At 43.4% G+C, this 27,971-nt stretch overlaps 1 protein-coding gene across 3 annotated transcripts; it reads right to left on the reverse strand.

Moving 5' to 3' along the window:
* Positions 1–127: 127 nt before the first annotated feature.
* On the reverse strand, positions 128–27,361 carry si:ch211-136m16.8 (uncharacterized). 3 transcript variants are annotated; one of them, XM_051934529.1, is made up of 10 exons: positions 26,993–27,352; positions 13,272–19,352; positions 9,740–12,602; positions 8,580–9,706; positions 8,109–8,289; positions 7,930–8,027; positions 4,658–4,838; positions 4,480–4,577; positions 444–532; positions 128–316 (listed from the first exon to the last, which is right to left on the reverse strand). In XM_051934529.1, the coding sequence occupies exons 1-10, from the start codon at positions 27,053–27,055 to the stop codon at positions 250–252; spliced, it is 10,848 nt and encodes a 3,615-aa protein (XP_051790489.1). In that variant the 5' UTR covers positions 27,056–27,352; the 3' UTR covers positions 128–249. The 3 variants fall into 3 exon arrangements, with proteins under 3 accessions (XP_051790489.1, XP_051790488.1, XP_051790490.1); XM_051934528.1 differs by having other exon boundaries at positions 8,580–12,602; positions 26,993–27,353; XM_051934530.1 differs by lacking the exons at positions 4,658–4,838; positions 7,930–8,027 and having other exon boundaries at positions 8,580–12,602; positions 26,993–27,361.
* Between the last annotated feature and the right edge of the window lie 610 nt (positions 27,362–27,971).

Genomic DNA, 27,971 nt, shown 5'->3' on the forward strand with positions numbered 1-27,971 from the left:
GCATCGAACAGTAAAAGAAAGCCCTCCGTACCACCCAGACGGGTTAACGTTCGAAAGTACGAGTCAAAAAACGGACAAGTTCTGTTTAGAACAACCACTACCCCGACAAATCTCAACAAATTAAATTCCCAAAGCATATACAGATGGCTTTATTTTGTAAGAAATAAATATATAAATACATCTTTGTATACATTCCGTTTGTTTCAGAAACATGCAAGCAAATAAATAGCCGGCTTTCTGGTGTGCTCTTTAGTCGGTGGTCTTCTTCAGCTTTCCCCTTAGCTCCAACATCATCTGCGGGTGAGCCATGCCGAATCTGCAAGGAACAGAATAGAAGGGAGTTAAAGAGGGGCAGACTCTTACCAGATGGGGGCGCCGTTCAGCCTGTGCTGCATCTCTTCAAGCGCCCCAAACCCCACTTCAAGAAACATTCACTCAAGTACCCGACTTTCCCAGGAGGTGTCCGTTTCGGTTTAACTTCCTTCTTCGGTGGAGTTTCCAGGCCCTGGTCACTTTGGTTTTCTGGCAGCACCTGTCACAAATAAGAGAAAGGAATATCAAATAAAAATGGACATACAGTATCTCACAAACGTGAGTACACCTCTAAGTGCAAAATGTCCAAATTGTGCCCAGTTAGCCCTTTTCCCTCGGTGTCATGTGACTCGTTAGTGTTACCAGGTCTCAGGTGTGTTAAATTTACTGTTCTTGCTCTCACACTCTCTCCAATACTGGTCACTGGAAGTTCAACATGGCACCTCATGGCAAAGAACTCTCTGAGGATCTGAAAACAAGAATTGTCGCTCTACATAAAGATGGCCTTGGCTACAAGAAGATTGCCATCACCCTGAAACGGAGCTGCAGCACACTGGCCAAGACCATACAGCGGTTTAACAGGACAGGTTCCACTCAGAACAGGCCTCGCCATGGTCCACCAAAGAAGTTGAGTGCACGTGCTCAGCGTCATATCCAGAGGTCGTCTTTTGAAAATAGACGTATGAGTGCTGCCAGCACTGCTGCAGAGGTTTGCCTCTCAGTGCTCTGACCACTCGTCCGCCGCACATGGCATCAAATTGGTCTGCATGGCTGTCGTCCCAGAAGGAAGCCTCTTCTGAAGATGATGCACAAGAAAGCCAGCAAACAGTTTGCTGAAGACAAGCAGACTAAGGACGTGGATTACTGGAACCATGTCCTGTGGTCTGATGAGACCAAGATCAGCTTATTTGGTTCAGATGGTGTCAAGCGTGTGTGGTGGAAACCAGGTGAGGAGTACACCTACAATCAAGCACGGTGGTGGGAGTGTCATGGCTTGGGCCGCAGGAGTGCTGCCGGCACTGGGGAGCTACAGTTCATTGAGGGAATCATGAATGCCAACATGTACTGTGACATACTGAAGAAGAGCATGATCCCCTCTCTCTTTGGAAACTGAACATGATAACGACCCCAAAAACACCTCCAAGACCACCACCGAGGGTAAAGGTGCTGGACTGGCCAAGCATGTTTCCAGACCTAAACCCTATTGAGTGTCTGTGGGGCATCCTCAAACGGAAGGTGGAGGAGCACAAGGTTCTCTAACATCCACCAGCTCCGTGATGTCGTCATGGAGGAGTGGAAGAGGATTCCAGTGGCAACCTGTGAAGCTCCAGTGAACTCCATGCCCAAGAGAGTTAAGGCAGTGCTGGAAAATAATGGTGGCCACACAACATATTGACATTTTGGACACAATTTGGACCTTTTTCACTTAGGGGTGTACTCCTATCTATACTTTAAATTCTGTACTTTGTGAATTTCCCCTTGGGATTAATAAAGTATCTATCTATCTATCTATCTATCTATCTATCTATCTATCTATCTATCTATCTATCTATCTATCTATCTATCTATCTATCTATCTATCTATCTATCTATCTATCTATCTATCTATCTATTATATAGTGCCTTTCATATCTATCTATCTATCTATCTATCTATCTATCTATCTATCTATCTATCTATCTATCATATAGTGCCTTTCATATCTATCTATCTATCTATCTATCTATCTATCTATCTATCTATCTATCTATCTATCTATCTATCTATCTATCTATCTATCTATCTATCTATCTATTATATAGTGCCTTTCATATCTATCTATCTATCTATCTATCTATCTATCTATCTATCTATCTATCTATCTATCTATCTATCTATCTATCTATCTATCTATCTATCTATTATATAGTGCCTTTCATATCTATCTATCTATCTATCTATCTATCTATCTATCTATCTATCTATCTATCTATCTATCTATCTATCTATCTATCTATCTATCTATCTATCTATCTATCTATCGTGCCTTTCATATCTATCTATCTATCTATCTATCTATCTATCTATCTATCTATCTATCTATCTATCTATCTATCTATCTATCTATTATATAGTGCCTTTCATATCTATCTATCTATCTATCTATCTATCTATCTATCTATCTATCTATCTATCTATCTATCTATCTATCTATCTATCTATTATATAGTGCCTTTCATATCTATCTATCTATCTATCTATCTATCTATCTATCTATCTATCTATCTATCTATCTATCTATCTATCTATCTATCTATCATATAGTGCCTTTCATATCTATCTATCTATCTATCTATCTATCTATCTATCTATCTATCTATCTATCTATCTATCTATCTATCTATCTATCTATCTACTCACTTTTGTTTCCAGGGGTTTAGACATTCATGGCTGTGTGTTGAGTTATTTTGAGAGGACAGCACATTCACACTGTTATACAAGCTGTACACGGACTACGTTACGTTGGATCAAAGTGTCATATCTTCAGTGTTGTCCCATGAAAAGATATAATAAAATATTTACAAAAATGTGGGGGGTGTACTCACTCTTGTGAGATACTGTAAAGACTACTGGGTTCAAAATGTATGAGAGATGACCTTGACTAGGGTGTGTTGTTTGTCACGTAAACCTGTGTGTCACGTACAACCTGAATTTAAATGTTTTTTAATATGAAAGAAGCTTCACTCGCCAACCCCTTAAACCCCCCCCCCCCCCCCAGCCAAGCGCTACGCACCGTTGTGAAAAGGGGGGGCTGAGTGCACCCCAAGGAGATGCGACCGCTCCTCCAAAACCCCTCCGGTACAATGGGAGTCACATAACAGTTGGTTTTTTAACCTCCTCTTTGCTCGATCAGCTGCTGGCTTGCTGCTGCTCCTGTGCAGTCGTGATCTGCATCTCGAACGATTTAAAGTCACTGCCTTGTCTCTCTTCTCCCCGACGACATCCTCAAAGACTATTTGATCTCTTTTCACTGTTCTGTTATTTCATACAAGTAATATTTTCCGTTTGTTTGTGCTAATGCGATCTTTACTGTCATTTTCTTGAGACTTTCGATTCTTCATACTTCCATTATCTCTAACCTGCTCTGCATGTGTATCACGGGACTTGCTGACAAAGGTTGTGAGTATGACGTGACGTGCCCGTCTCTCTGTGTCTCTCTTCAAAAGATCACGTCTCGTCGCAGGAAAAAGGTCTCCTCCCAAGATTTTTTTTTATAATAGAGAGGCCATGTTTTGTTAATGAGCCAGGGGTTTTAATGGTTTTCCTCTCCCTTACCGAGTGTTTATTATGTAGTGATGTTTGAAACGTATTACGTGATATCATCTACTGTTGAATTTTGCTCAGCACTTGTAATATTTCTATTGCACTACTGTATTGAGTTCTCCTCTGTGTATTTTATTGTATTGACCCCCTTCTTTTTGACACCCACTGCACGCCCAACAAACCTGAAAAGGGGTCTCTCTTCTTAAGGTTTCTTCCATTTTTTCCCTACTAGGATGTTTTTTTGGTTAGTTTTTCTTGTCTTCTTAAAGAGTCAGGCTGGGGGGGGCTGTTAAAGCCCATTGCGGCACTCCTTGTGTGATTTTGGGCTACACAAAAATAAATTGTATTGAGTTGTATTGTGCTTCCTCTTCTCCTTTTTCATTTAAAAATTGAGATATTTGTGTGTTTGTTTTTATATCTTGTAGATTCTAACTTTCAATGACTTTATAACTAGAATACTCTTTTGAACTTGTTCAGTTTTTTAGCATCATTTTACCCCACCTATTACTATTTTTTTTAAGTGGGCACCATTATTTTGGCATATAGGCTGGTTTCTGCACTATAACACCAGGACTCTGCCCTGCATGGTGCTTTGCTCTGCCTGCTGTCCTCTCATTCACTTGGCCAGCCACCCAAATACAATCCAGCAGCACAGGAATATGTCAGATGTGCTCATACACTTCAGAACTCCTGTCTGTTTTGTTAACAAAAAACTTCACTGACCCTTGAACCTGAATTTTTCCAATCCTAACATCCTGTCCCTGTACGTCTACGGCATTGTCCAAGTGATGGTTTCTTGGAAGTTAGGAGGAATTTACAAACTAAACAAACAACTCAGAATGACATCCTCCTTCCTTCTCTTACCTTTGGTTGCTCCACCTCCATGGTGGCCACTGGCTCTCGTTTAGTACACGCTGGTGCCATCTCCCTCTTTCTGAGCACTGGTGGTCCAGCTCCCAGTCCTGCAAAAACAGAGGTGGTGACAAGAATGGTGTGGCTATAAAACAAGAACAGCACGAGAACCCCACGGAGCTGTTCTTACCTGGCAACATGAATGGTAAAGGCACACCACCGATGCCCCCCGGTCGGGGCAGTTTAACGGGAGATGGATCGAGGCTGGGCTTCTTCAGAATTTTTTTGGGGTCTTGTGGTGGTCTGCACTGCTTGTTACGTAAGGCGATGCGGGACTTCTGGACACTCAGGTCCAACAGCTGGGGGCCAAGCTGAGCAGAAGGAAAAGTCAATGATAACAACATTTATCAGTACAGTGCGTTGTAAATTAAAAATGTAGACAAAGTGATTTACAACAACCAAAAAGAATAATTATAATTACAAAAAGAGGATAGATAGATAGATAGATAGATAGATAGATAGATAGATAGATAGATAGATAGATAGATAGATAGATAGATAGATAGATAGATAGATAGATAGATAGATAGATAGATAGATGTGAAAGGCACTATATAGTATAGATAGATAGATAGATAGATAGATAGATAGATAGATAGATAGATAGATAGATAGATGTGAAAGGCACTATATAGTATAGATAGATAGATAGATAGATAGATAGATAGATAGATAGATAGATAGATAGATAGATAGATAGATAGATAGATAGATAGATAGATAGATAGATAGATAGATAGATAGATAGATAGATGAAAGGTACTATATGATAGATAGATAGATAGATAGATAGATAGATAGATAGATAGATAGATAGATAGATAGATAGATAGATAGATAGATGTGAAAGGTACTATATGATAGATAGATAGATAGATAGATAGATAGATAGATAGATAGATAGATAGATAGATAGATAGATAGATAGATAGATAGATAGATAGATAGATAGATATGAAAGGCACTATATGATAGATAGATAGATAGATAGATAGATAGATAGATAGATAGATAGATAGATAGATAGATAGATAGATAGATAGATAGATAGATAGATAGATGTGAAAGGCACTATATGATAGATAGATAGATAGATAGATAGATAGATAGATAGATAGATAGATAGATAGATAGATAGATAGATAGATAGATAGATAGATAGATAGATAGATAGATAGATAGATAGATAGATAGATGTGAAAGGTTCTTTAAAATAAATAGACTTTATCTGGTGTCTTTCATATCTAAGCCTTGGGATAGAGAGACTGCATCCATCTTTTACATTGCCTTTTATTTCCTTGTATTTTATATAATTCTTTCCATGAATAGATAGATGAACATTAAAGGTTCTATAAAATACTGTAGATACATAGACCAATTACTGTATATGGCATCCTTTCCAAGATGAACTATAATTTAAATTAGTTTAAACTAAATGAGCATGACCCCGTTGCACGGTGTAGCACTGTCACCACCAGTAATGAAGCCAGGATTCCCTGCATGGAGGTTGCATGTTCTCCTCCAAACACTTTTGTTTCCTCCTACAGTCAAAGGATATGCAGGTATTGTGAGTTGTTGTTGCTAAATTTGGCCCTGATATGCTGTGCCCTGTCCAGGTGTTGTTGCCGCCTTGATTTTGGGACAAGTTCCAGTTGCAACCTCACCTTTCCTTGGATAAGCTCACTTTAAAATTGTAATATTTGGCTCACAGACAGAGATCATTATTTACATCTATAATGTTGGTGGTTCTAAGAAAAGATCTCCCCTACAGTCACCGTACTTTATCAAGTTCAAACATGTGTTGACATGAAGGTGTAGAAGGCTAAATGTCGACAGACGTTCTCTAGGGTGTATTGTTTAGACTAATCCACTAGATGGCGGACAAAGACCGCGAGAGAAGCCGATTTTCGCCATTTTTTTTTTTTTTTTTCTTTATCTTTACAACATGATATCAAAATGTGCGGCGGCTTTCGAGATCTTCGAAGGATATTTCTTTCAGAAGACATTTTGATCATTTGTGCGGCTGAAAATCAGCGCCGGCAGTGAAACGCGCATTGAAAACCAGCGGGGCGTAGCGGTGCGTTCAGCCGGTTGAGTGCCTTGAATGGTGTTGTACGCTTCACAGTGACCGAGTATAGTGTACTCATGCGGGTGTTAGCGTCCACAATTTGAATAATAGAAAAAATATATAGTTTACAGTTATGACGAAGCAAAAAGAAACGTAATAAAAAGTGCATGTCTCGACCTGCGTCTGTTTGGCTTCAAGTTTGGCTCTGCCTGCTGTAATAAAGTGCAGTGTTTGTGCCCTCGTGTGGTCAATACTTAGTATGACAATAGGAAAATTGGTGTGTTTGTCTTAATGCTTCATTAACGGCACTTGTTAACCATGGAGGGTCCACAATATTTTAATCCTTTACCCAGTTTGACTTTCTTAAGTGACGTCCCACATTTCAGTGTCACTTCGCAGCGTAAATATTGCAATGTGAAATCCTGCCACCCCTTGTACACACCACACTTGATAGCATGCGTTTAGTTTCTAAAATGAAACCTCCAACCCGTGACTTACACCCAGTCACAACAAAATGAAATAGCGACACTCAGGACCGCGGTGCAAAATACACAAAAACACGGGACAAGTGCAAGACGGGTAAAGAACTAAACTGTACATAAATAATAAATAATAGGGAAGTGAATAGAAAGAAAGAAAGAAAGAAAGAAAGAAAGAAAGAAAGAAAGAAAGAAAGAAAGAAAATCAACAGCAGTGACAAGTGTAATAAATATACTGCATAATAATTCGCTACTGCTACACACAGGCCAGTTCCATTCCGGTAGGCTTTTGTAACCCAGTTTTGCGCGTGCGTCAGGCACAACATTGAAAATTTCCATTACTTGAAAAATCTGCAAAAAATGCTTTACCTTTCATTGCTTATTTTGCATAAAAAACATTTAAACGTATTAATAAAATGACAGTGAAGCCGCAATTCTGTAGTTTAAATCACAGCTCTGTCCGGTCTCGTGTATTGACCTTTTGCTTTTACAGCTCCCAGTTTTTGACAGACACAATACCTCGCGAAGTAGAAAATGTCATAATGATGGCATGAAAACCCACCAGTAACTAACGGCTGATCCTTCAGCTGACACCTGCTAGGAGTGCCCTCTAGCAATAATCAATTGAAATTTAGTTGAAAAGAAAGTTGTGTAAGTCACCACCATCTTATCCAGCCTATTTAATGGGTCAAAAGTATCGCAAGAACTCTAAAGTATCACTAAGTCTAATTTTACTCCTTTTCTCTTCTTGGCAGTCTGCTTACTTAAATTCCATGACTGCACATTTACAGCTATTTCCAAGTGGTAAGATTTTGGAGGTTGAACCCAAACTGATGCCCCCCTTGCTGCTCCTACCTTTGGCTGTTCCACCTCCATGGTGACCAGCGGCTCTTGTTTAATGCTGGCCGGTGCTGTCTCCCTCTTCCTGAGTACTGGTGGTCCAGCTCCCAGTCCTTCAAAAAGACAGACGGTGATGTGCATGGCGAGCTTACAAAACCAAGAACAACACCTGAACCCCACGGAGCAGTTCTTACCTGGCAGCATGAATGGTAAAGGCACACCACCGATGCCCTCTGGTCGGGGCAGTTTAACCGGAGATGGAGCGAGGCTGGGCTTCTTCAGTATTTCTTTGGGGTCTTGAGGTGGTCGACACTGCTTGTTACGTAAGGCAATGCGGGACTTCTGGGCACTCAGGTCCAACAGCTGGGGGCCAAGCTGAGCAGAAGGAAGAGTTGATGATAACATTTATTAGTACAGTGCGTTGTAAATTAAAATGTAGACAAAGTGATTTACAACAAGCAAAAAGAATAATTTAAATTACAAAAAGAGGATAGATAGATAGATAGATAGATAGATAGATAGATAGATAGATAGATAGATAGATAGCTTCTATCTATCTATCTATCTATCTATCTATCTATCTATCTATCTATCTATCTATCTATCTATCTATCTATCTATCTATCTATCTATCTATCTATCTATCTGTCTGTGTCACTAATTACCTGCTCTGACCCCAGCAGGCTCAGGTCCCCACCAGCCTCTGGTCCACCGTGGATGTTCTCCTTGGTTGTCGTTTCCTGCTCTTGGGACTCCAGATGTCTAACTGGGAGGACCAGTTTCCTGCGCGTGGGTTTGGCCTCTTCTTCGTTGCCCAGTCCCCTTTCCTTCATAATCTCCTTGACAGGTGCTGAATGTCTTCCTATGGCCAGTCCTCCTTTTGGTGAAAACATGGGTGGCTGGAAGCCCGGTTGTCCACCCAGCTGAAGGAGCAGCTGCTGCACCTTTCCTGATTTCATCTTCTTTTCTGTGCCATCAGCTGTTCCAAGGGAAGCCTCTGTATTATGGGAGACACCGGTGTCAGGAGAACCTCCTCCTTGACCAGGGCTTTGGACTCCCCTGGAAGTAACGAATTCCCATTGTTTCAGGTGGTCTTTCACAGATTTAGTCTCCTCCCCAGCTACCACAGGCTCATCCTGCCTTTCAGCTGCCAAATTTCCTGACGTGCCTTCCACTTCATCTTCCATACTCTCTGATGCACCCTGATCCCTCACTTCATTCCTCTTCATTAGACCTTCATTTAATTCTCCTGTTGATGCCCCCTCATCTTTCATTTCTTTAACTTCTGCTGCTTTTTGATCTTCAAGTGCAATCAATGTTATGTCATGACTTACAGCTCTTGATATCTTTGATACCCCATCAGTCTCCTCTTCATTTGTTTCCTTTCTTTTCGAAATGAACGTGGACTCAGCTTTTGAGCCAAACTTCTCTTTTTCCAGGTCTGTCTGAAGTGTTTTTGTTGAGCTTCCATCTCCTGCATCAATAATCTTGGATGAGCTTTCCTCATTCTTTTCTCTTTTTTCTGATAAAAAGTTGCCATCCAAGTCCATTTTTTGGTAGGCCCATTGGCTCTTATTATCAATATTTGTATCTTCTTGAATCCTTTGAAAACTTTCTTGAGGTTTCTTCTCTTCAAAGCTTTCAGACACCCATAAACCCACCTCTTTGTTTTCAACTATGTCCATGTCTTTAACCTGACCTTCCTCTTGTTTTCCTTCTGAAGTACCATAATATTCCTCCATCTTTCTTTCCACCACATCGTGACATTCCTCTTCCTTCCTTTCCTCCATAACTTCACTTTCTTCCTTCTTCCTTTCCTCCACACCCTGACATTCCTCTTCATTTCTTTTTACCTCATCCTGACTTTCTTCCTTCTTCCTTTCTTCCACTGCCTGATATTCCTCCATCTTTCTTTCTGGCACATCCTGACCTTCTTCTTCCTTACTTCTTGGCATTCCTTGACGTTCCTCTTCATTAATTTCAACTACAACTTGATCTCCCCCCTCATCTCTTTCCAGTACACACTCTTTGATTGTGCCAGCTGCTCTCTGGCCCCTCTCATTCACTATATCTGAAATAACTTGATTTTCTCCATCAGCACCTTCAATTTCCATACTTTTTCTTGCATCTTTTCCCCCTCTTTCTGAATTTCCTAATACAATTGCTTCTTCTGCTTCCCATTTCTCTGATAGTTCCTCATCCTCCTCTTTAAAAATATCCGATGACCTTGTGTCATCCTCTTCATTTCTTTCCATAACCCCCTCGTGACGACTGTCGTTAATTTGTGACACAATCCTATCTTCCACTTCTCCTGGATCTGCTGTTGTTGTTTTATCTTCTATTTCTAATTCCTCTTCATTCTTTTCTATTCTCCCTTCTATTACACCCTCATCAGCCACAGATACACACAGATGATCTCCCTTATCATTTCTATCAGATTCATGCTTTTCTTCCTCTTTACTTTTTTCCGAGTCTCCCTCATGCCTCTCTTCAGTTCTTTCCATTATTCCTTGACTAAACGATTTTTCCAGATTTGACAGAGGACACACACCTTTCATTACTTCTAAGTAAACCTGCTTTTCATCTTCTGCTCTCTCCTCACTCTGTAGTTCTTCTCCTCTAGACTCTGCCCAAGCCTCCTTTTCAAAATGTCCTAACGCCTTATTCTCCACTAGGATATCCTCCGACACTCTCTGATCTTGTCCAAGATTTCCTTCTAGTGTAATTGTATCCTCTTGTTGGAGGATCTCTGATGTCTCCCAACTTTCCCTTACACTTCTTTCTAGAGCTTTCTCATCCTCCACTTTACTTAATCCAAGTTCACTTTGGTCTGCTGCACTCACCACAGTAGCCACATTCTCTTCTATCTTTTCTTTTCTTTCTGATGCCTCCCATCCATCTTCACTTAATTCCAACACACCCTCATTGTCACCGTAAGTGATTCCTGAAGTGACATCTTCTAGGTCATTAGTGTGTTCGTGTACCACACTCTCACCATCCCTTCCTATTCTTTCACCTAAACCCTGATTGCCCTTTTCCTTGTCAACTGATATACCACAAGCCTTCATTTCATGGGTTTCAGGGTGGTCTTGATAGTCCTTTTCATTACGTTCAAGTACTCCCTGGTTCACCTCTTCAATTCGTTTGAATACAAATTCATCTTGATCTTCACTTTCTAGTGATACACAGGGACGTCCTTTATCACTAACATCTGAGGCTTTATCTCTCTCATCTTCCCATCTTTGTGGCACACCCTCACACTCCTCTTCATTAATTTCTAATACACCCTGGTCTTTCACCGAGGTGTCATCAACTCTTTTAAACACAAGTTCATTGTGTCCCTCTCTTTCCAATGATGTACCTTGATGTCCTTCAGTGGTAACCTCCAACATATCATGATTCTGATTGTCTATTCTTTCTACTATGCCCTGACCTTCTTCTTTATTTATTTCTAATACATCCTCATCCTTCACCCTAATTTCGTCTGTTCTTTCAACAACAAACTCATCAATCTCTTCCCTTTCCAATGACATACATGGATACACTTTACTGGTAATCTCTGAAGCATTCCATGTTTCATCTCTTGATCCTTTTGGCACATCCTGATCTACCTCCTTATTACCTTCTACCACACCCTGATTTTCGTCCTCATTTATTTTTGATGTACTCAAGTTCTCCTCTTCATGTGTTTCTAATGCCCTCAAATCTTCAATAATAGTTTCTTCATTCCTGACCAACGCTCCCTTATCTTTGTCGCCAAGCCTTTCTGGTCCATCCTGACCCTCTCCCGGCTCTACAGTTTCTTTCAACAAGAGGTGTTCAGAAATGTTTGTTTGTAAATCCACATCTTTGTTTTCACCTTCCTGTTTATCTGCATTTTGGTCTTCATGCAATGAGACTGATTGTGACGCTGTGTGAGATGGTACATCAGGAGTGGTGTCCTCATTCTTTACCAAAAGCAGCAAAACACCTTCACCTTTCTTGAGCACATCTTCTTCTCCCTCACTGCCTGCAGAGTCTGCTGATTTTATATATGGAGGAGAAGACTCATTTTCTTGTTCTGACAAAAGTCCCACGGTAGCTACTTCTTCTGAAGCTTTTTTTGGTGATAACCTAGCCGTTACATCCTCAGACACTGAGAGTGAGAAGATTTCTTCCTGAGGGCATTCCTGGATCTCTTCAGTTCTTGATAATAAGAAAGCAGAGTCAAGGGCTTCTGTTACAGTGTTGACTTCCTCACCCTTTGGTCCAGATTTTTCAAGATGTAGATGTCCAGATGCTGTCTCTGTGGACATACACCACTCATCTTCATTCTTGATCTGTAATCCCACCAAATCTCTTTCTTCAGGTAATACAAATGCTGTGTTCTCATTCGTTGCCTTCACTTGAGCTCCATCAGTCTCCTCTAATGTTTCAATGGGCACTTTGATTTCTGGAATTTCCTTGGGTCTTTGAGTGCTGTCGTCTATGACTTTAACTTCTTCTGAAGCTGTTAGTTTTGATTTATCATCCAATGCTAGGGGGTGATGTGTGTCCTCTTGATAGTCATAGGGTGCTTCTTGTTTCCTTTCCACCAGTAGCTTCTCACAATCTCCTTCAGCTTGTTCTTCATACTTTTGGAGCTGTGCACCATCAACAGCATGATTAATATGTGATGCACCTGACCAGGATGATGGTGTCTCTACTACCTGCATCATTGGAACAGTTGAGCCGTGTTCTTCCTGATCTCCCCATAGGAGATCTGATTTGCCACAGCCGAAGTTCAGTATTTGGACTGATTCCTTGAGGTTTAAATCTTCAGACATTGAGACTGGGACGATTTCTTCCTGAGGACATTCCTGGATCTCCTCAGTTCTTGACAATAGGATAGCAGATTCAGGGTCTTCTGTTGGAATGTTGAGTTCCTGACCCTTTGGTCGAGATTCTTCAAGATGTAGATGCCCAGATGCTGTTTCTGTGGACATACCCATCTCATCTTCGTTCTTGACCTGCAATCCCACCAAATCTCTTTCTTCAGATAATGCAAATGCGGTGCTATTGTCTGTTACCTTCATTTGAGCTTCATCAGTCTCCCCTAATGTTTCAGTGGACACTTTGATCTCTAGAATTTCCTTGGGTCTTGCAGTGCTGTCGTCTATGACTTTAACTGCTTCAGAAGCTGTTAGTTTTGATTTATCATCCAATGTTAGGAGGTGATGTGTGTCCTCTTGATAGTCACAGGCAGCTTCTTGTTTCATTTCCATCAGTAGCTTCTCATGATTTCCTTCAGTTTGTTCTTCATAGTTTTGGAGCTTTGCACCATCAACAACATGATCAATATGTGATGCACCTGAGTGGGATGATGGTGTCTCTACTACCTGAATTAATGGAACAGTTGAGCCGTCTTCTTCCTGATCTCCCCCTAGGAGATCTGATTTGTAACAGCTGAAGTTCAGTATTTGGACAGACTCCTTAAGCTTTAGATCTTCAGACATTGAGACTGGGAAGATTTTTTCCTGAGGACATTCCTGGATCTCCTCAATTCTTGACAATAGGATAGCAGATTCAGGGTCTTCTGTTGGAGTGTTGAGTTCCTGACCCTTTGGTCGAGATTCTTCAAGAGAAAGAAGTCCAGATTGTGTCATGTCCCATTCATCCTCGCTCTTGATCTGCAGTCCTACCTGATCTCTTTCCTCTTTTGCTTTGCTAAATCTTTCATCTTCCTCCATTTCAGCCCCAGTTGAGACCCTTTCATTTTCCTTCTGGGGTGGTGTTGTGAAATCTTTCATAATTACATCTGTGCCAGCACCAAGATGCTTATCAGGCTGTGGTATCTCTTCATCGAGTTCAGTTTCTTCTTCCTCCTCAATACTGTACAGCATGTTTCTAGCTTTCTGCATAGCATAGTTATTCAGTTGCTGGAAATGTTCTTCCTGGAGATTCCAGTCATCTGATTCTTCCTCTTGCCCACCCCCAAAATCTAACTGACAACGTAAGCCTTCATTTTTTTGATGCAAGGAAAGCCATATTTTATCATTGGCACTCTCTTCATTGTCCTCACTCATTTCATCATCATCATCATCATCATCACCATCATCATCACTGTCATCATCATCTTGTTCATCATCAGAGTCTAACTGGCAATATGAACCATCACTTTTTTGGTGCAAGGAGAGCCAGATTTTATCAATCTCCCATTCCACATTGTCCTTACTGTAGTCATCAAATGCAGCATCCATTTCTTCTTTGTCCCAGGCAGAAAGCTCATCACCAGCAGAAAAACATCTTCTTGCTGTCAACACCTTTGGCTTCTTTTTGTAAAATCCAGACTCCTCCTCACATACTTCTTTTTCCTCCAATTCTAGATTCTTCTCAGTGGAAACATTTCCCTTTAGACTTTGGTCATCTTCACATTTACAGATATCTGCATCTCGGTTTTCCTCTTCCTCTGTGTCCATCTTTGCTTCATTGCCTGGATTCTCATAGTCATTATACCAGATTGCTGTTGCCCTTGATAAGTCTGAGGAACACTCTGCAGCTAAGAAATCAGGGATATCAGACTGAATTAGACTTTCAGGGGCTTCAGTGTGGTCATCAAATACATCTCCAAATAGCTGATGATCTTCAAATGTCAATTTTGTACGGGCCTCAGTGTGGTTGAGCTGAACTGTTTCTGCCTTTGAAGTGGTGGACTTTGCTGTCTCGTTCATTACTATAGACTCTTCATGCTGGGTTACTTGGTTGTAATGTGGATATTCTTTTCTGGAAGCTTCCTTTGATTCTGAATCTTTGGTTTTTGATATTTCTGATGCTACAGCTGAATTATCTTCTGAAGAAGACTCTTCCTGTCCTGCACTTTGGACTGAAGTATCTCCTTCTAAATATTTTATTGAAGATGGCTCCTCCGGTTTGGTTTGTTCATCTGATGTGTTGGTACCATCTGCTTCTACATTTTGGGTAACCATCCCTGGTACCCCTGGCCACTCACATGGAGGTGAAACCACGGATGGGGAAGCTTTAGAGTGCTCATGGGAAACAGAATGCTCAATGTTTACAATCTGAACTTCTCTCAGTGAGGCTTCTGGACACTTGACTGAAGACAGTCCTTCTGGTTCTGAACACTCGATTAAACACAGTCCTTCTGGTTCTGCAGGCCCTAATTGTGACTCTTCTGAAAATTGAAGATGTTCATCTGCAGATGGCTCTTCTGGTTTGATGTGCTGGCCTTCCTGATCTGGTGTTGCTGGTACCAGCTGATCCTCCACTGAGGACAACTCAGATGAAGCTGAAACTGCAGATGGAGAAGCTTCCATGTGCTCCTGTGAAACAGATTGCTCAAATTCCTCAGTCTCATTTTGTTTCTGTGAACAACTTGGACACTCAAATGAAGATGACCCCCCTGATGCTGCGTGTGCTGACTGTGACATTTCTAACAATTCATGACACTCTTCAGAAGATTGTTTAGCAGTCTTGGTAGGGTTTGTTTTCTCTGCTTCTAAAGGTTGTGTCGCTTTCTCTTGTACCCCCAGATATTCCACTGAGAATGGCTGAGGAGATGATACCGCTGGTAGCGAAGCTCTATTGTGTTCCTGTAATACAGGTGGCTCAAATTTCACAATCTGAGTCTCTCTCTGAAAAGCTTCTGGATGTTCCACTGATGATAGCTCCTCTGATACAATGTGCCCCACATCTGAAATTTTTGGTAATTCAGGACATTCTTCCGGTGATGGCTCATCTAGCTGTGAATGCTGGGCCATTATATGCCTCACCTCTGGACACAACTCAATAACAGGAACAGTAGCTGTTGTAGACATCTCTGAAACGTCTTGGTGTAGGTGCAACACTGATTCCTCCAGATCTTCAAGCTGTGTGTTTTTCATTGAAGTTTGTGGACACACTTCTGGAGATGGTTTTGCTTTCTCAGCATTTTGAACTGTGGTCTTCCTTTCCTCTGAATACTCTGATAAGTCCAGCACACCTGAAGGTGCAGAGTTTGTGTCAGAAATGTCCAGACCTTCCTGTAAAGCCGACTCCTCCAGGTTCTCAGGTTGATTTTCCATCTTTGAAGCCATTGGGCCATCTACTGAAGGTGACTCCTCTGACTCCCCATATTGGGGTACTATCTCTGACACGTCTGAAACTCCAGGAAACTCTTCTGGCTTATGGACCACTGTCTCTGTTATCTCTGTGTGTCTTACTGAGTTTAACAAAAGTGACGTTGCCTTATCCGACAGTTCAAAACACTCCTCCAACAAGGACTTCTCAGGTTCTGAAAACCAACTTTCTGAAAACTCTGGACATTGTCCATTTGTCTCTATGACTGGAGCTGCTGTGTTTGCCAGTCCTGAGTGCTGACTTGATATCTGCCCATCCAGTGGTTGGGAGATTCTATCAGATGGTTTGGTTTGCCCCTCTAATTTTGGTTCCTCAAATTCTTCAACCTGAGAAACCTTTGGAAATATTTCTAAATCCGGATTGAAATGGTAGATCGCTTCTGTTCTTGATGCTTCTGGACTTTCTCCTAAAGGTGGCTTCTCTACTTCTCCATCTTGGTCTGCCTTCCCTCTTACATCTGAATCATCCTCTGGAATTACCGTAAAGGAAGATGGAGGTCTCCTCTCAGTAGATTTTGGAAGCTCTTCAAGTTTTTTGAGCTGATTTGATGTCTCTAAGACTGTAGGGTGTTTCTTGTTGATTGGCTCGTTTAGTTCTGCACATTGAAAACTTTGGACAATCCCAGCTGTAACAGCTTCGGGATGCTGCTGTAAATTTGAAATCCCGAATTTGTCAACCCTGGTTCCTTGATCTCCATCTTGTATACATTCTTCTGGAGATGGTTCTCCTGCATGCTGTCCCGCTGTCCCTCCCAACTCTAAATCTTCTGGACACATTTCTGAATACAGCCCATTTTGTTCAGTTGTCTTGGGCTCTTCTGGACATTGACCTGGAGATGGTTCTTCTGACTCTGAAAGTTGTTGTCCTACTGTCTCTGTTAATGATAAGCCTTGTGGAGGTGCTCCTGGACCTGTTTCATCTGGTTTCACATGTTGGCCCACTGTCCATTTCAAAGATGGTTCCTCGAGTTGTCCTTCTGTGCTTGTTAACTTGGACGTTTCTGAACACTTTTCTGGACATGGTTCATTTGGTTCTGTCCCTGCCTCCTTCAGACACTTCACAAAGGGCTCATGTAATGCTATTTCTCTTTCAGAAGTTCCACAAAGGTGCTTTAACGCTGAGTCTTGAGATTTTGCCTGTTGGATTTCGGCTTCTGAAGTCTCTGGACACTGTCCTGAAGATGAATCTTCCACTTCTTCTTTCTCTGTGTCCAACAAGGTTTCGGGAACCGTGTTTGATGATATCTCAGTTTGTGCTTCAGGTAGGGTTGATGCCGTTAGGTTCTTTGGATACTGAGGTGTGGCTACCTCTCTTATATCCTGACACATTAGTGAGGACACCTTGAGTAATTGTGGGATTTCATTTTGAGATGCCTCTAGATCCTGTCCCAAAGGTGGCTCTACTAATTCTGTATGTTGGGTTGTGGCCTCAGCCTCATGTGACGTTTTTGGACGCTCATCTGAAAACATCTCAGTTGCTAACTCTTGCACTTCCAGACACTCCTGAGATGACACTATTAGTGATAGTGCAGCATCTGTTGAAGGATCTTCGGGATGCTCTTCTGATGCCTCCTTCCCTAATGTTCCAAGGGAAAATGTTCCTATGGTTGACTCTAAGAGGCCTGAATGATGAATTGGTTTCTTTATTGCCTCAAAAGGCCCTACTGGATCCAAGTAATCCAGTGGCACATCAGGTTCTCGATGTTTCACCAAAGAATGCATCTCAAGCCCTGGAAGATGAACCTGTGGACCTGAGGCCCCTGGACACTCATCTGAATATGAGCTCTTGATATCTTCATGCTTGTCCGGTGCCTTCACCTTCTCTGGAACCTCTTGGTGCAAATTTAAGGATGAGTCCTCAGACTGTGAATGCAGGCCTGCTGCCATTAGAAATGTTGTGGAATCATCTTCAGGCCCAGCATCTGACTTATAAGTTTCTGAAAGTTTCCCAGCCTTCAGCTCCTCTGGAGTCACAGATTGCACTGCTAACTTTGAAGAACCTGCAGGATCTTCAAGGTTAATAGGTTGGGCTGACTCTTCTTTCATTTCTGAAGCTTGGGGATGCTCTGCTTGGGCCGTGAGCTCCAAATGTGGGGGGTAAGGTGCTGAAAGTTGAGTGAAAGCATTTGAGGCCTTGCATTGTTCTTCAGGCTTTGTAAGTACCATTTCATTGATAACCTCTTCTGAAGGTGTTACAACCTGTGGTGAATTAGAAGATTTAGGACGGTCTCGGAAGGCCCCAGCCCGCGTGATTGATGGCTGGATAGGGGACATTTTGGGGCTCACATTGAAGCTTGGTTTCACTTCATTGGTGGACTGAGAGTTCAAATCTAATGTCCCTTGTACTGCTTGTGTTTCCTCAAGAGCTGACTCTATTGGTTCCACATGTTGACCTAACCGTTCTTCTTGGGTCAACATTTCCAGCTCGTCTTCACCTGCTGAATGAAAAGTACTACAGAGCTGGACAGACTGACCCAGTGATGACACTCTGTTTGTCAACTTTTCCACTGTTTGATTAGTGAGTGTATCCTTAAGAAGATCTTCTTCCATGGAAGACCTCAATTCTGTAGGCTGCTCACTTCCTGTCGTCACTTTACTCCTGCACATTGACCCTTGCGGCTCTTTGGGTGTGGCATATTCTTGAGTTATGGTCAGCTGGAGAACCTCAGTGGTACCTTGTGTAGCATATGTCCTCCTCAGTTCAGCCTTGTCTGCTTCTTCATCTTTGGAGTTTTCTAAAGCACTGGACCAGGCTGTTATACTTGAAGGTTTTGGTAAATCATCTAGGGGGTGTCTTGCTCTAGTGACCACTGTGGTCTTTTCCTTGACCTCAAACTCCTGTTGGGTGTCCCATCCCACATATCCTTGTGCTGTTTTCTTCTGTGGAGCACAGGCTTGGTCCAGTGGTTCAGCTTTAGAATTGGTCCATTCGCCAAACTCCTGAGCAAAGACTTTTTTGGCATTCCCAGTTTGGTCTTCATGTCTTCGGCGAGTAGCTGGCCGGTGGCGTCTGTTGAAGCTGCTTTTGGTTGTCACCAGACACTCTGTGTCCAATTGGCTTGGATCGTTCTCCTCCTTTTCCTCCTCCTCCGTATTCGGGGACACAGAGCTTTTGGATGCTTCCTGGCCCATGGGGGCATTCACCCTGCATGCAGCTGCGTCGCCATGGCAACTGGCCCCTAGAGTTTCTGCCACTTCGGTCACTTCCTGCTCGCCGATGAAACAGCACTCTGTGGAAACTGCTTCCTCTCCGGCGGTGGAGCTCACATCCTCTGCCTGCTGCTCAGTCTCTTCCGGCTGTGCCTCAGTGCTCAGGGTGTTTCCAAAGAAGCCTTGGAAATAAGACTGGAAAAGAGAAATGACAATGAGAGTCGCGTCCAGGGTGAAGTGGGTAGACTAGAGCTGGACTGGAATCAGGTCTGCATTTTGAAGCTTTCACTCCCATCTAGCAACTGTATCTGCCCTAGGGTGAACATCTTCTCTAGAACCTGAGAATCTCTGACCCAAGTCTCCAGTGAACACCTCTGCTCTGTTACCTGACCTCCCAGTGAATATCTCTGTGTTTGCCTAACCACCCTAGAGAGGACATCTCTTCTCTAGGAGGCTGAGAATCTTTTACCCAACTGTCAGGTGGACACCTCTGCTCTGTGAAAATATCTGTGTCCATCAGTTCAAATCTGAATGGACTGTCATGAATGGTGTGAAAAGGGGGCAGCTTGGTAGGACACTGCCAGGGTTTAAAGGGGGGCAAAGAAGAGAAGAATCAAAAGAGCCAGAGGAGGAGGAGGAGGAGAGGAGCCATAATGAGTAACACAAAGGTCAGCACCTGCCCAAACACTTTTTCTTATTAAAGTGTTTCATGGACCATAGCAGACCGGCCATTCACTGTTTGTCTCATTTGTTTCAGTGAAGAAGTTATTTTATGATGGACACACACGGTGGTGCAGATGAGACCACTTTAGCTTGCGAGCCGTTGGTGTCTTTGCTATGCAGCAGCAGGTTATGCAAACAGGAAGCAAAGCCAACTGTGAATGCATCACATTTAAGAGTTAAGGAAGCAACGAAGGGTCACAGATCTTAAGACGTGAACTGAAATTAAGCAGCAGTAATGAGCTTCTAAGCAAGAGTAAACCAGCGCTCATGGGGTCCTTTGAAGACCAAAACAGAGGTCTTCCTTAGAAAAAAAATCAAAACACACAACATCAGACAAGACATGACGAGGGTGATAATAAAGCAAAAGAATGAAACAATGGCTGTAAAGACCTGCAATTACTGCAGCCCTCCATTACTGAAACTGAAGACCCCACTTCCTGCGAGAATCTAAATCTACAACATCAGAAAGGCAAGATAAGGGAGCAGGAGGAGGAGGACGCTACTGAGGCATAGCAATAAACAACACAAGGAGCTGATTTCCAATGTGGGATGGAAGAGATCTGCAATCTCTGTGGACCACCAGGGACAAAACAAAGAACCCCTGTGTTAGTGACATCCTCAGAAGAACAAAATTACAGTGTCAGAATGGCCTGAAAGGGCAAAATGAGGAAGCCAAGAAGGCAGAGAATTAGAGAACAGACAGAACTGGCATCTAAGGTGGAGCAATGACCTGCAGCCACTGTGGCACCCCAGATTTGAGACTGGAGACCAGTCCTGATTCAACAGCAACGCCACAACACCCAGAATGTACAACATCAGACGAGGCAGGATGAGGGTACTAATGAGGTGTAGTTCTAGATAACAGTAGGAAATGGATTACCACCTCTGTGACATCCTTGGAATAGGACTGAGGACCCCAGCCTTAATGAGATCTTCAGAAAACAACATTCGACAAAGCAGGATGAAACAACCAGTAAGACAAAGAATTGGAACTGGTTACTAAGGTGGAGCAAAAACCTCTAGGAACAAGAATGAGGTCCCCAACAACCTCGAGGAACAAGACTGAGGACCCCAGCAACCTTGAGGAACAAGACTGAGGACCCCAGTTTCAATGACGTCCTCAGGGAAATGAAAATGTACAACATAACATCTGACAATGCAGACTAAGGAGGCCATTGAGGCCTAGTTTTAGATAACAGTAGGAAATGGATTACCACCTCTGTGACATCCTCCGAATAAGACTGAGGACCCCAGCCTTAATGAGATCTTCATCAACAACCGCCGAAGAAGCAGGAAGAGACAACCAATAAGATACGGAATCAAAGAATAATTAGAACTGATTTCTAAGGTGGAGCAAAAACCTCTTGGAACAAGACAGATGACCCCGGCAACCTCAAGGAAGACCCCAGCCTTAATGAGATCTTCAGAAAACAACAAATGTTCAATATCATACTGTATGAGACAGGGTGAGGGTACTCACGAAGCATGGACCTAATGAACTGCAGAAGCTGGCCTGGAAGGTGGAGCAAAAATCCTGCTGCCACTGCAATCCTCCAAGACTGAGACTGAAAATGCACAACATCAGACAAGGCAGGATGAGACAACCAATAAGACGTGGAATCAAAGAATAATTACAGCTGGTTTCTAAGGTGGAGAAAAAACCTCTAGGAACAAGACGGAGGACCCCAGCAAACTCAAGGAACAAGACTGAGGACCCCAGCTTCAATGATGTCCTCAAAAAAATGTACAACATATCATCTGAGAATGCAGACTAAGGAGGTCATTGAGGCCTAGTTTTAGATAATGGTAGGAAATGGATTACCACCTCTGTGACGTCCTGTGAACAAGACTGAGGACCCCAACCTTAATGAGATCTTCAGAGTACAACAAATGTTCGATATCATATGAGACAGGGGAAAGGTGCTAATGAAGCATGGGCCTAAAGAACAGCAGGACCTGGCCTCTATGGTGGAGCAAAAAACCTGCAGGAGGACCTCCCCCAACCCTGTGTCTTAATGACATCCTGGTGACAATCAAAATCAGATGGGACAGGGTGAGGGTGCTAATAAAGCATGGATTTAAATAACTGCAAAAAAAAATGTCTTTAAATTGAGGAGAACTTGCATCCAGTATGTTGAAGTGAAATGAAGTGGAGGGAAACCCTAGGCCTCCAGAAATGAGAGTGAGGACTCCAGCCTGAGTGACATCTGGCCTGACAAGGCAAGATGAGGGCACTTTCACCTAATGACAAGGACAATGAATGAAATGACAGCAGTAAGTGGCATCTGAAGTCAACCAAAAATGTGCAACTAATGTGGCCCTCCGGAAACAAGAGTGGGGACCCTGACCGTAATTCCATCCATCTATCCATTTTCAAACTCGCTTATCCTGAGATGGGTCATGGGGGCTGGAGTCGATCCCAGCTAGCATAGAGTGTAAGGCAGGAACAATCCCAGCATAGGGCGCCGGTCCATCTCAGGATGAACACGTAGACACATGAGGGGCCAGTTTGGCATTGTCAGTCCATCTAACTTGCATGTTGTTGGACTGTGGGAAGAAACCAGAGCACCTAAAGGAACCTGGGAGAACATGCAGACTCCATGCAGGGAGGACTGGGGATGTGAACCCTTGGTCTCCTTACTGTGAGGAAGTGCCACCTCATAATTACATCCTCATCTCCAACACCAGCAAAGCCAGACAGGATGAGGTAATGAGGTACAGAATAAAAGAAAAGCAGGAACTGACTGGCTGGTCCAAAAAACTGGCAACCATAGCAGCCCTTTGAGTTTCAGAGTGGAGACCCCCCCAAGCCCCTGACTTAATGAGATCACAGGAGAAACCAAGCCTAAAATTTCTAAAAGGTCCAATTGGACAGGACGTGAGTGCTAATGAGGCAGAGAATTAACGAACAGCAGTAAGTGGCATCTGAAGTGGAGGGAAGATGAAGTGCAGTCACTGTGGTCTTCTAGGGACAAGACTATGGACCCCCATTTTAACGACAAGGAAAATGTGCAACATAAGAAAGGCCTGGCAATGCAGACTGATGGAGCCACTGAGACACAGAATTAAGGAGCAGCAGGATTTGGCTTCTAAGATAAAGATGGGACGGAGCAAACATCTACAATATCTGTGGCCCACCAGGAGTGAGAATGGAGACCGCTCACATGGCATCTTCAAAACAAAATCTACAATGTCAGAAAGGTCTGACGAGACAGGATGAGAGCACTAATGAGGCAGAGAGTAAAAGAAGAACAGCAAACTGCTGAGATGGAGAATGGCTGGAACAAAAAACCTGCAACCACAGTGGCCCTCCAGGTTGAAGAGTGGAGATCCTACCCCACTTAAAGACGTCCTAAAGAAACAAAATTTACAATGTCACAAAGGTCCAGGTGGCAGCCTGAGAGTTTTCATGAGGTAGAGAACTGAAGAACATCAGGAAGAGGCATCTAATGTAGAGTAAGAGTCTGCCACCAGTTTAGCTCTTCTTGACCAAGCCTGAGGTAAACCCCAGTCTGCTCTTCTCTAGAAACAAGGGTGATGACTCCAACCTAAATGGCATCCTCAGAAAATCAAAATCTTTTATATTTAAGAAAGGTTGATAGGCTCTAATGAGGTTCAGAAAATGTATGATATCAGGCAGGGCAGGATAAGGGGTGCTAATGAGGTAAAGAATTACAGAAGAGCACAAAGTGGCTTCTAGTGTGGAGCAGAAACCTGCAACCACCACTGCCCACAAGTAAAAACAGCAAGAATTCTGGGGTCTCCAAAGAAACAAAATCTGCAATATGAGGGATGGCAGGATGATGGCACAAATGAGGCAGAGGATTAAAGAACAGCAGCAAGTGGCTTCTAATGTGGAACAAAAACCTGCACACAGTATGGCTCACCACGTTCAAGACTGGAGAACTTGCTTCCTATGTTAGTGACTGTCCGAGAAACCAAATGTACAATACACTTGATATAAGAATGAGGGAATGAGGACCCCCACCCACACACACACTCCCCACTGCCCCTTTACAAATAACGCTATACTGAGAGAAACAAAATCTACAATAGGCAGAGAATGAAAGGACAGCAGGAAGTGGCTTTGAAGGTGAAGATGGGGTGAATCAAAAATATGCCACCCCTGCAGCTCTTCAGGAACAATTATGAGAACCCCCACTCAGCCTTAATAACATCCTCATGAAAGTAGCGCAAGGCAGGATGAGGATGCTAATGAGACAAAGAATTTAAGGACAGCAGGATATGGCTTCTAAAGTGCTGCAGAAACTTGCGACCATCCAGGACTGTAGAATGGAGGTCCCCCTACCCCTGGGAGTGACATCTGTTAGTGGATGGACGTGACGGCAGAGTTTCTTAAGGTGTTTGGAAGTAGTCATTTCACTAGATGGTTAGGAATGGTGTAGGTGAAAGGCAGGAAGCCAGAAGAGTTTCTCCAAACTACTGTCTCACCACACAGACTTACCACTGAGAACCGAAGAGGTCCTGCATTCCCAGTGGCGGAACACTGATGGTTGGGTCACCAGAAGTACTGGGCCATATAACCGCTCATTAGACCTCAGGAAGGTTTGGAGCTCTGGGACAAAAGCCACAAAATATTCTGGAAGCCCTGGAAGAGTCAGGGATGAAGCCACCCGAGCAGAACTGGACTCAGGAAATTTGGAGCTGGTAAGTGAATAGAAGCAAACGCTCAGTAGACAGGAGGAAGTGTGAGACCAGAGCTGAGAGTGAGAGAGAGAGAAGTGAAGCAGGGGGTGTTGGTGCAACTCCTCTCTTCTATCTATATTTGAGTTGACATCTCCTGCATGGTGGCTAAGCTACTAAGCAGCTTCTCACAAAGCTGGCCACCTCAATTTTTAGCTCTATCCACCTTCGATTTCTCAAAGATATTTCCATTTCCTGTTTCACCAGCTGACACTTTTGTGTCCATCAGCCCAAATTTGAATAGATTGCCCCCACTCTGGTCCTTGAATCTTCTGTGGCTGAGTATTATGGACATCTTCTGCACTTTGTTGCCTCGTCTACTTTCTTCTTGGTGGACAGATCCCTTTTCCTGGTGCTTTTATTGGACATGTCCTCTTTTCTGAAATCTAAACTTCTCTTTGATGTTCCACTGAGCTTCCTCCTTCTATTTGTCCATCTCTGCAACACCAGACATTTGCATGAGTGGACATTTCATTCTCTTAATATATCTGCCATGAATTTCAGCCAGTGTAAGTATAATGACCTGCGTAGATCTTTTAGTCTTCCGTCTCACTGGCTTAATACTGTCCTGTTTGTCCAGCTTACACTTAAGCATCCTGTTGTCATGTCTCTGTGGACCTTCCTGTCTGACCCTGAGTGGACATTTACGCTTGGCCGTGAGAAAACCTTTTGCTTGTCTCCTTCTTGGGTTATTTATGTCCACCTCAATGGGTTCCTAAGGTGTAAGCCCCCATTTGTCCAGGCCTTTCTCTGTCTTATATACTCATCGGCCTTTCCATCTCTCTGTCCATCTCTTGAGGTGCTCATCAGTCTTTCTGTATGTTCCTCCATGTCTCTCTCTCACTCATATTAAATATTGTGATAACAGAGGACATCTCCGTCAGTCGGGTCTCAAGTCCTCTCATTTAGATCTCAGATTTTCCAATTTTGTCCAGCTCTACACTACCCATCATGTCAAACTAGGTGTTATACGGTGTCCAGCTTTCTCTGAATGGACTAAGTCCACGTTGGTTAGTGTCTTTCTTTGCAGTGTTCTCTGCCCACCTTGTTTCAGCACCCTGAGCTTGTGTTTTGTGAAGAGTTCTATACAAAAAAAAATAAATGGACTTGACTTGACTCTCTGGGTGCTGAACCACCAGGTTGTCTCTCACAGGGCTGTCCACCTCGCTCTGTCCATCTTTATTTCTGGAAGACACTTCAGTCGACTCTGTCAGGATTACCCGTCTCCTAAATGTTTGTCTTTTGTCATTTTTTTCTATCCACCCATCAATAAGTGAATATCTCTGTGTGCCTGCTGTCCCATCATCTCATTCAGATCACAGGTCCCCCTTCTTTGCATTCTTCTCTGTTCATCTGTTCATACTTGAGTGGACCAGCTTTCTGAGTGGGGACATCTCTACTCTCTTTTTACTCTCTTGGAGTTAAACTAGGAGGACATCTTTTGTTCTCCAAGTGGGACCTCAGCTTTGGCAGAATTGACGGATTCCTCTCTGGTTAGCATCTTCCTCTTTCTCTGCCCTCCTTGCTGTCCATACTCGAGAATGGCCATCTATGCTTTTGTTGCAGCACTTCCAGCCTGCATTGACCTAAATTGATTTGACTTGGCTGCTGTACCACTTCTTGCCCAAACTGCTCTAATGTCATACTCAAAGGTGTCCACCTCATCTTGTCCGTCTTGATTTCTCAAAGATGCCTCCATCTACTCTGTCAGAATTTCCTTTCTCCCACATTTTCATCTCTTTCTATTTTTCTCTCCATCCAAATGTAAGTGGACGTTACTCCCCCTAAGTGCTTGCAAGTCTCTTGCTAACCTCTCGCTCGCTTTCTCTGCCTCTCATGATGTTTTTCTGTCAACCTAAATTGGTAACTTTGGGTTGGTCGCTTCCTGTGTCTGTCCATCCTCCCTGTCCGTTCCTATCTATGATCATCTGAGAGGTCGTTGGTGTCAATGTCTTTTGCGGAGACGGCCAGTTCCATTTTGCCAACCTTTCTCACGGTGGTATCTGGTCCTCTTTTTGCCATTTCGCCACCAGTCTTGAGCTGACAGGACCTCTCACTCTGTGGCTATCAGTAAACTGAATTCCTCTACCCTAGTCACCAGACCTGACCATCAGTGATTTGTCAGCCTTGTCTTTGCCTGTCCCAATGAGCTCATATAAGAAACCTAAACTTCAGCAGTTAGTGTCCATCAAGTTGAGTGATTACCCCAAAGTGTGTGGGCCTACTGGTCCAGCCACACCTGTCCAGACAGCACAACAAACATCACGGTGGACATTGGCCAGGTTTCTCTGGACAGCCTGCACACCCTGCACTCCTCCCAATCATCCTCAAGCCCAAGGGGCCTCAATTCCCTTAACCACTTCCAGCCGTCAGGACCCACAGGCGGATGCAGCTCCCAGGTGACTTACCACAGCTGCCCAGAATGACTGGCTCAGACTTCTGAAAGTAGTAGCCGGCGGCTGTCCCTCCATGTTGAAAAATGCTCCTCTGACTGGAACTCAGCTGTCCTGGTCCATCAAGGCGAGTGGTTCTGGAGTTTGGAGGTTGGGGTCCGAGAGAAGTCCACAGAAGAAGGACTCGGCAGCCTGTTATGCAAAGCTACTGAAGCAGCCGAGGGCGAGGGAGGGCGGCGCGTGCAGCAGATAAGAGAAGGAAGTGACCGCAATGAAGCGACCGCTCAGCTACGCACTTCTGCTTTTCAAAAACTCAAAGGAGAGCCTAAGACCACCACCCCCCACCCCGACACACCAGTCACCACCACAAACATCATGTCAATGGACCGGTCCTTGTCTACCAGGGTCCAAACGCCCAGATTGCCCCTTTTGGTGTCCACTATCAAGTGGCAGGACTCATTCTGTCTTGGAGGGGTCCAGTGTGGTCTGTACATGTGCATGTGAGTGTTGCTCACGTTTTTGTGAAATTGCCCAATGTGTGTGAGTCTGTGTGTGTCTCTGGGCTCGCCTGTCATGGCACTTTTTCTTATACTTGCTTTTAACTTTGTATCGCTGCTCCAGTGTGTGAGGATTATACGCAATGTGTGTGTGTGTGTGTTAATGTTTTGCTCGGCATCAGATAAAAACTTGTGTGTGTGTGTGTGTGTGTGTGTGTGTGTGTGTGAAGCTTGGTGCGCTTCCTGTCACTAACTCTCTGTAACTTTGTGCTTTTGATTATTTCAGGCCTGTTAGATGTGACAAGTGGCGGTGGTCCTCGCTTTGCGTATCCCACCTTGTGTTTGCACAGTTCTCTGATTGACTGACTCTCTGTGTCTGCATCTGCTTTGCACTCAACTTCCATTTCAAGTGTGCTGCACTCCTGATTGGCTGGCTGGTGTTACTTTGTCACATTGGGGCACTTTGGTGGGTGGGACTGGTGGCTCTCCTTTGACTG

Source organism: Erpetoichthys calabaricus, chromosome 12 (genome assembly GCF_900747795.2).
Source record: "Erpetoichthys calabaricus chromosome 12, fErpCal1.3, whole genome shotgun sequence".
Classification (NCBI taxonomy): domain Eukaryota; kingdom Metazoa; phylum Chordata; class Cladistia; order Polypteriformes; family Polypteridae; genus Erpetoichthys; species Erpetoichthys calabaricus.

Coding starts and splice junctions, on each gene's coding strand:
- si:ch211-136m16.8 (XM_051934528.1), bottom strand. CDS start 27,055: ATGGAGGGACAGCCGCCGGCTACTACTTTCAGAAGTCTGAGCCAGTCA. Junction 12,603..13,271: donor CAACTGTTCCATTAATTCAG/GTAGTAGAGACA, acceptor CCAATGATGCAG/GTAGTAGAGACACCATCATC. Junction 8,290..8,579: donor GCCTGCTGGGGTCAGAGCAG/GTAATTAGTGAC, acceptor CCTTCTGCTCAG/CTTGGCCCCCAGCTGTTGGA.